Here is an 8,298-nt window from a genome sequence, read left to right on the forward strand (position 1 = left end):
TTCAGAGGAAAATGTCAATACCATTCTATGGCACAAGAATGACCACAGTGATACGTAGGAGGAGGAAAATGCAAAGGCAAGATGTTTCAGCAATATGACTCTTGTGGTTTTAACCCAACCTGAATACGATGTTGTACCTCATAATATATTTGGGCATCTCCCTGAAAAACTCCCAGGGAACACGTAAAGCAAGAGCTGGTCTTAGTTAACTATGTCGCACCAGATAAATACTGGCGATTAGGGCAGTGGAATGAGGAGTTGCATCGTGCTGAATGACCCTCTCAGTCTTCTCTTCAGTACAACCTGTAAAAACTAAATTCAGTGTTCAGTAGTAGAAGCCATGTAATGCAGTTAATCACTATTACTCTATAGTGAATAAAATTCATAGTAGCAGATTTATATAGCTTTAAAACAAAAGTGGCTGGTTTAAAAAGAGGCATCGTTTCTCTTATTTGTCTTCACCAACAGCATACTACCAGGTGTAGGTTGTAACATCCCAAACATGTTGCAGTGCATGTAACATGATTATTCTCTCACAGAATTTCTGCAATCTGTTATTTTTAAATGGGGACAACTCCCTTTCTTGTAAGCAGATGCTCAGGTGTAGCAGGGAAATAATTATTTGAGACAGCTGTGTTAAAATAACCCTAGGAAATACAGGTTTCTGCAGCTGACTACTGAAAAGTTTCATTCATCTTACAAATTTTCATAACCTCTACTTACAATGATGTGGCAATGACTTTATTCTTACTCTGAATTTCATGCACTAGTCTACAAAAACTTGAGCCTGGATCTGCAGTGAACACTTACGTTGCAGAGCAGAGTCATTTCAATAAATGTTACATCTGCTAAATAATCTACTAAAATCTAGTAGAACTGTCTGATTGATTGTTAGGCTTATTTTCAAAAAATGCCAACTAGCAAGTATGTATGGGCTTTTTTTTTTTTTGTTAGAGGCTTCTTAAATTGCTATTTCTCAAATCTACATATAATACTTGACGATGATGACAAAGTTTTTGCCATCTGTACTTTATATCTTAATTCCATTTTCTTAGATCAAAGGCTTGCCTGAGGGTTTTCATCACCCTAAAATAGGCTCCAATTATTCAGTGCATACGGTAGAGAAAACATGGAAAGCTATACAAGATTTCAAGGAAGGAAATGCTATCTTCACTTTTCCAAATACTCCAGTGAAGTGTGCAGGGGCTCCTCAGAAGATCATGTATTTATCAGAGGCCTACTGGAGGAAAGTAAGTATTTTACTCTCTCTGCCATTGCTTGTTCCCACAGCTGGAAGGAAGGAAAGCTTTTTCTAAGGGATTCATATTAACTAAAACAAATAAAAACCATAAGAGAGGAATGTGACTCAGGATTATTAAAGTGGCTGAGTTGCTTTTTCTATTATTAATGATTAATAAATGAAGCTGAATCAAACATAATTATTTATCATATTTTTAATGCTGGAGAAAATCGTAAAATTCAGAATCCATAGGGAAAAAACTGCTTACTCTTGCTTTTGGCAAGCTACAGGTATAACTGTTCTCAGCCTAATTTTTAACTTCAGGTGGTGCACTAAAATAACGAGGCCAGAATTAACTAACTTTTGATACTTTAAGGACTTAATCCCTGTTGCTATTTGTCTTTCTGCTAGTCTGAAGAGTGGCTATACTTGCTCCTTGTCGTGCAGTCTTTGCATGAGGATGAGTTTTAGCCAGGCTTGTTAAAGCAAGCTTAGTGGAAACAAAAGACACTGTCAGGTAGAAGTGTCAGGCTTTGTCTGTGTTTGTTTCATGAGCTGTCTGCGTGTAGAGTATCTGAATAATGCATAAAAGTGAAGGTTTCAGAATGCTCTGTAATGCGAAGCTGCTACAAGTGCTTAACCTGGTACAGCAGTTTCTCAGTGCATTGCAGTCACCTCTTCTCACTAGCAATTTGGTCTTCAGTACCTCAGAAAAGGCAAAGATTGTCTCGTCTAGCTTCTAACAGTGTGAAATAGCTCTAATGTTAGTACTTCATTAATAATTGACCTGCGTTAATAATTCTATCAGCTCTTCAGTAGTGCAGCATCGTTCTTTTGTCTCTGCTAGCTTGTCATTTCTTAATAAAAAAAGGCTGATTTGATCTCTTCATGCAGACGGGAAAACGATCCAAAGCAAACATAATGTTCAACACTTCACTTGGTGTCATTTTTGGTGTTAAGAAGTATGCTGATGCATTGCTTGAAATAATAAAGGAGAGGAATATTGCTGTTAACTATAAGCGCAACCTTGTAGAAGTTCGAGCAGACAGGCAGGAAGCTGTGTTTGAAAACCTGGACAAACCCGGAGTGACTGAAGTTCATCAGGTCAGGAGCTTCCACACCTCTAGTTTTATCCTATTTCTTTTCCTTGTGTCCTGTAACATAACTGCTGCACTATAATCACATAATGTCTGCTTTGCTGTATACTGCCATGTCCTCCCAAGAGTACCATCTCCAACATTAGCAGATTAAAAAGTTTGAAACTAAGGTGGAGAGAAGGAAAATAAATTTCATAAACCATGCTTGGAGTCCTGTACACCTTGTTAGCATAACTTGGGAATGACTCACATGTATATGGAGGAAGGCAAAGTGCTCTTATGCCAGTCTAAATGGAGTTGCCTGATAAGGTTCATTTTAGTAAAAGGACACGCTTCAAATCTGAGAGCACATTTTCATTCTATATACTTGTGTTTAAAGAAAAAAATAAAACACAAAAAAAACCCCTCTCCACACTGTCCCTATTGCCTTGTATCAACACAGGTGTAATTTGCTTTTATAAACCAGCCATTGATTGCCTTTTCTTTCTGTCTAGTATGAAATGCTTCATGTCACACCCCCAATGGGGCCACCTGATGTACTCATCAACAGTCCTGTCTCGGATGGAACTGGCTGGGTGGATGTAGATAAGGAAACTCTGCAACACAAGAAGTATCCTAATGTATTTGGTATTGGAGACTGCACCAACCTTCCAACATCAAAAACTGCTGCAGCTGTAGGTAAAGTTGCATGCGTGTGTGTGTGTAATGAAAAGTTTGGGAGTAACAGTAAATCTTCTTGTTTAGTTTGTTACTCCTGAGGTCTTGACTTCAATTAGTTCCAGCTTTCAAAAAGACCCAAGTCTCCTGGACCAACTAATTAGCTACAGACCATGATGATACCATTAATTTACAGTTCTTGTTCCAAATGCCTCACAGATGAACTAATTCTCCTTTCTGTGTTCACAGAATGGCGTAAAATGAGTGTACCACCCTTGCATTCTGTCAGCACTCAGTAACAAAACTTTCTTCTCTATCTTAGCAGCTCACGCATATGTGTCAGCTAACTGATAGTCACTATTGAAGAATCACGTGGTCTGTACTTGTAGCCATGGGCATGTGGTCTCACGACTTTTTAAAAAAAAAAAAAGGCAAATAAGAGAATGGGAAAAAAACCCCAAGGCTATACAGTATGTTATTGGTGTAACATAAAGAATGGTATAACCACCTATTTCAGCAAATGGGTCTAGAATGCTTCCCTTAGAGCACTTGAAACAAAACTTCAGTGTGCCAGAATCTTAGTTTTTGGGAAGACTTAACAAGTATAATTTAGCAGATGGGAATGAGCATAGGCTAAAAACATACACCTGAGGTTTCGTGAAGCTTTAGTGTGTTGGAAACAGTGAGGCCAAAGCATTATTCCAAAAATTATTTTTTTCTTTTCTTTACCTGGGACTGTAAACATCCCAAACTGGCTTGACATGTAAATTCAATTACAGCTGAATTGTTCAGCAAAAGGCCTGGCTACTAGCGTTTGCTCTAGTAATGACAATGATTGCTGCCTGAAACAAAGCTGTAATATGCTTTTTTAATTTTCTCTCATGTAGCTGCCCAGTCTGGAGTGCTTGATAAAACTATTTCCCTGGTAATGAAGAACCAGTTGCCAACTAAAAAGGTACCTACAGATCTTGTTTGAGGGAGAACTTATCTTGAATGTTTTCATTCTTATGCAGGAAGTCTTGCAAGCAGCTAGACTGTGTGAGGCAGAAGACAGGAAGGGCTTTGCATCATCAGCTGGAGTGCTAAATGGCTAAATACTGCATTGCCATAATAGTGATTTGCACAATCCATATTCTTGATACTGCCATTAAAAATACTGTTTTTATATTCTGAGTTGAATGAAGTTGAGAGGCCAGGTAGTCTGGGTTCCTCACCAATGCACATGACTTACTAGAGTAAAACTGTTGACTAGTGTAATCCTAGTCCAGGAAAACCCTTGCAAACTTGACACACCTGTAAAATTGTAGACTTCCCTCCCCTGTACAGAACATGTTTTTTTAAAGAGTTAAAGGCTGTGTACTACAGAAGATTTTAAGGCTACAACTATGTTCAAATTTATCTTCAAAACTTGGCTTCTGAATTAATATTCCTTGGGGTACTAACCCGAATCACCACAGATACTCCCGTGATCCTCTGGAACTTCTTGCAACTAGACTGAGGATCCTGTTTATGTACGACCTGTTAAAGTGAGCACCAGCTCTCATCCTCATCTATTGGTCACTTACTCTGCTGGTTACAATAATACCCACCAATGGACATAAACCCCTATTGTGCTAGTTCTAATTTAAGCAATGTTGTTAAGCAAATCTACATTTGAAATAAAATGCTTCAGTATTATAGTTATTAAACTGCAATTAGCTTAGCAGCCTTCCAGACTTACTGGTACTAATGCTGTAAGCGTGGAAATCTACTAATAACTTATTTTGAAATATGGATATTAACAATAGGGCTTGTAAAACCTCAGCATTTAGACTTCATTCAGATTAATGAAAAAGGGTTGTTCTTCCTTGCAGTATGATGGATATACTTCCTGCCCACTAGTAACAGGCTACAACAAGGTGATTCTGGCAGAATTTGACTACGATGCTCAGCCTTTGGAGACCTTTCCCATTGACCAGAGTAAGGAGAGAGCCACCATGTACCATATGAAAGCTGATGTGATGCCTTTTCTCTATTGGAACGGACTGCTTAGGTAAGTATTTCAATTCTGAGCAGAGTTGCTGTGATGATTCAGAAAGCCAGGTAGAAATACCTGCTCTGGCTTAGTTCCTTAGTAGGACAGAACCAAATGAAGTGCATTCTGTCACGACTCTGACCTCGACTTTGGGAAGATTCCAGTCACTTAGCTGTTAATGGGTTTGTCAAGCAGAACAGGGCAGCCCTCGCTGAAGTGAAAACCTCACTGAGGCAAAATGATTCTTCAAAACCCCTAATGCTCATCTCTTGGCAAGTATTGTGTCTTATAGGAGTAAAACACTTCCCCCAAACGATACTTTACTTGAAAAAACTTTCTCCATTTCTAGGGGATACTGGGGAGGACCGGCTCCAGTCAGGAAGCTAATGCATCTGGGCATGAAGTAACTGCTGCTTCTGTGTTGGTCAAACCCTTTTGAAGAAAAAAGACTGGTCTCACACTGGATCAATACATCTTTTCTCTTGGACCATCTATTAGACTGATTTTTATTATTTTTTTCTTTAAATCAAGCTTTTGTCCAGAAGTAATTTTTCCCTAAGGATTAAGCCTTTGTACACTCTTATCTATGTAAACCAAGGCCTTAAACTAATTCTGCACATGCACAGGAGTTTGAACTTGCATTAAGCTATAGAACACTACTGAAACCTTCTAGAGCATTTAAAGCTGTTGTTTTGTTTATGTAAACCTTTCTCCCTGATTCTAAACTGAATTGTTGGCATCGGAGATCAATGTGTGCACTGGATTCAACAGCGTAATTCAATGTTAGTAAAATGGCATTAAAACCTCCTATTGTTTTCTCATTTTTGAGAAGCAAAATCTTTTTTTCTTCATAAAGAAGCATACTTGCTGCCTAATAAGGTAGATTATAGAAATCATGCAGATCATGGAAAGTGATGAACTCAAAGCAGTGTATGTGTGTGTACATACACATACTCTCCTAGGATAGTTTGTGCCACTTCACATCAGTTCTGCTATAATGTTGTACTCTTACAGATTAAGAACACAGTGAAAAGAACTCCCACTAGACTGCAAGTGGGAGAAAACCAAGGTCAGCAGAAGCCACATACTAGGCTGAAGCACAAATTAAGATGACAGACAAAGGGGAAGTGCTTTTTAATTATGACCATATGAACAAAGTTAAATTTAAGAGTTGGGAGTCTTCACAGAAGCTGGAACTTTAGTGGCAGTCAGGCAGGCAGCGTAGAGCAAACAGGAATCATCTTCACTCACAAGAATCAGCAGCAGCAGCTTATTTCTAAACAGAAAGATACATGAACATAGTTACAGCATCATTCTTTTTCAGCATAGCCTTTAAAAGGGTTGCTTTTGGGTTGCAGTTCTAAGCATGAACATGTACCTGCATTTTAAGTAGTTCTTCAATCTTATTCTGGATCTGTCCATACACATCGTTAAACAGCTCCTCCTTTGATTTTGTTCCATTCAAGTGCACTTAAAGTAAGAAAGTAAAATATGAAAGCTGTAACTGAATGTTTCTGTAAGCCTGCCAGATCCCAATCTGAAGAGCATGCATTTGACTTATCAGAGAAACACAGCCCATCCACTTGCTTGAGCTCCTCTCCTGCACTTAACCAGTCAGTATGCATATGCTACGTTTGAAAAGCATTTTCATAAAGCCATCTTTCAGAAGTGCTTTGGCCATTAAAGACTTACCTACATCGACTCCAAGATCTTCCATTATCTTCCTGTGCTTTACATACATAGGCCAAACATGGCCATCAAACAATCCGGGTGGATCTGGTACAGTGTAATTCCTTGAACTATAAATTAAAACATGGTTATTCAAGAGTAGCCCAGTTACAGTTTCGGGTAATAACATCTATTTCTCTACACACTAGTTTTGAGCATGTTGCCTCCAATGCAGTTTCTGAGCTTATCAAAAGTCAGTACTTGGCATAAGCTGCAAGCATAAAGGTACCCCCAGAAAAGCTGGAATTTAATGTGTGAGTCGAAAGTGTTCAAGATGCAAAAAGGATTCTTCACACAGCCTGATCTTCATCCTGGTGAACAGCCTTCTCTTAAAGTTTTAGCAAAACTTGGGTTAAATAGCTGTCTGCTTATTCCTCTGAAATATAACTTCTTCAAATTTAACATGTTTCATTTGCATTAAGAACAGTGTATGTGTACAACCCTGCAGCCAAAGACAAACCCCCAGCATAGCTGAAGACCAGGGAACTGTGTTACTGGAAGACCAGAAGGAAAGAAAACCTATTGAAACTGAGCATCAGTCTCACATACACAATACTTCAGTAGGAAGCTTTTGGGTTGGTTTGCTAAAGGAAGCTACAGTCTTCTAACACAACAGCTACATGAGTGTTCAACCTTTCTTGTCTAAAAGCTTTGGAGAAATAGTCTTGAGCAGAATAAGATGTTATTGGGCTAGTGAGAGAACTTCGAAACATAAATTTACCTTCTTCTCCTTTTGCACTCTTCATATGGAATGGAAAGAAAGTATCGATGGTGGAATACATCAATCAGTGGCCTAAAAAAGATACATGTTTGGTTACAGCTAGAATCTGATTAGTAGCAAGAAATGGAAAGGTAAAACTACATTCACTTCCTGTATGGAGACCTACTATCTTCAGACTTGTGACACCTCAACTCACCAGCAGTCACAACTACCTGCTAGCTCTTTGTTTAGAGCAGGTCTTTTTATTCCCCTGGACATTTGCCTGCCACATAAAGTACAAATTAAAATAGATGAAGTCACAGTTGATTACCTATAGGTGTAAAGTAGGAAGCCTTCAACAATAAGAATGTGAATTGTTTTATCTTCTCTCTCCTTATCCTGTAAGATCTGGGCATCCAGCGTGTTGTTGATCCCATGAGAACGTTCAAACTTGACTGGGTTTTTTATCCAAGCGTTTATGGTACTCATCATAGCTTCCATATCTAATGCACTGATCACTAAGGCAAAACAGACAACTATCATTAAGCATCAAAATTAAGCATCATCTAGTAAGTCCGCACAAGAAAGAGCGCACGTAAAGGATCAAAATAATTCTAGGCTGCGTTACACTTGGATAATGCTGTAGCAAAGCCTTACCGTCATACTGTTTAAACCCATCTTCAACTTCTATTTCATCTTGGGGCTGAAACAGTGACAAGGGGAAAAAAACGCTTGGTCAGTGCAGCTACTAAGAAGGTGTTTCAAAGCAACATTCAAGACGCAAATCCCGGAGCTACAAAGAGGAATCTTAACCCTCCACCAGGTTCCTGCGCGTGTAGGTAACGAGCGGTGGCAACGAGGC

General features: G+C 38.8%; 2 protein-coding genes across 2 annotated transcripts in view; one reads left to right on the forward strand and one right to left on the reverse strand.

The window, feature by feature from the left end:
- The window catches only part of SQRDL (sulfide quinone reductase-like (yeast)), a 7,277-nt gene extending 1,862 nt beyond the window's left edge, over window positions 1-5,415 (forward strand). The window contains exons 4-9 of the mRNA XM_009876593.1: window positions 1,056-1,250; window positions 2,135-2,344; window positions 2,832-3,015; window positions 3,882-3,949; window positions 4,848-5,026; window positions 5,358-5,415. Of these exons, the coding sequence (XP_009874895.1) occupies window positions 1,056-1,250; window positions 2,135-2,344; window positions 2,832-3,015; window positions 3,882-3,949; window positions 4,848-5,026; window positions 5,358-5,415 (894 nt within the window). The remainder of the gene's footprint in view (window positions 1-1,055; window positions 1,251-2,134; window positions 2,345-2,831; window positions 3,016-3,881; window positions 3,950-4,847; window positions 5,027-5,357) is intronic.
- A 742-nt stretch (window positions 5,416-6,157) lies between these two features.
- On the reverse strand, window positions 6,158-8,172 carry LOC104279341 (nicotinamide riboside kinase 2-like; the record flags this gene model as incomplete). Its single annotated transcript, XM_009876594.1, has 6 exons — window positions 6,158-6,284; window positions 6,387-6,478; window positions 6,701-6,807; window positions 7,458-7,529; window positions 7,768-7,954; window positions 8,094-8,172. Coding segments are annotated over 6 exons (543 nt in total), but the record flags the coding sequence as incomplete, so codon positions are not given.
- Between the last annotated feature and the right edge of the window lie 126 nt (window positions 8,173-8,298).

Source organism: Apaloderma vittatum, unplaced genomic scaffold (assembly GCF_000703405.1).
Source record: "Apaloderma vittatum isolate BGI_N311 unplaced genomic scaffold, ASM70340v1 scaffold44819, whole genome shotgun sequence".
Lineage (NCBI taxonomy): Eukaryota > Metazoa > Chordata > Aves > Trogoniformes > Trogonidae > Apaloderma > Apaloderma vittatum.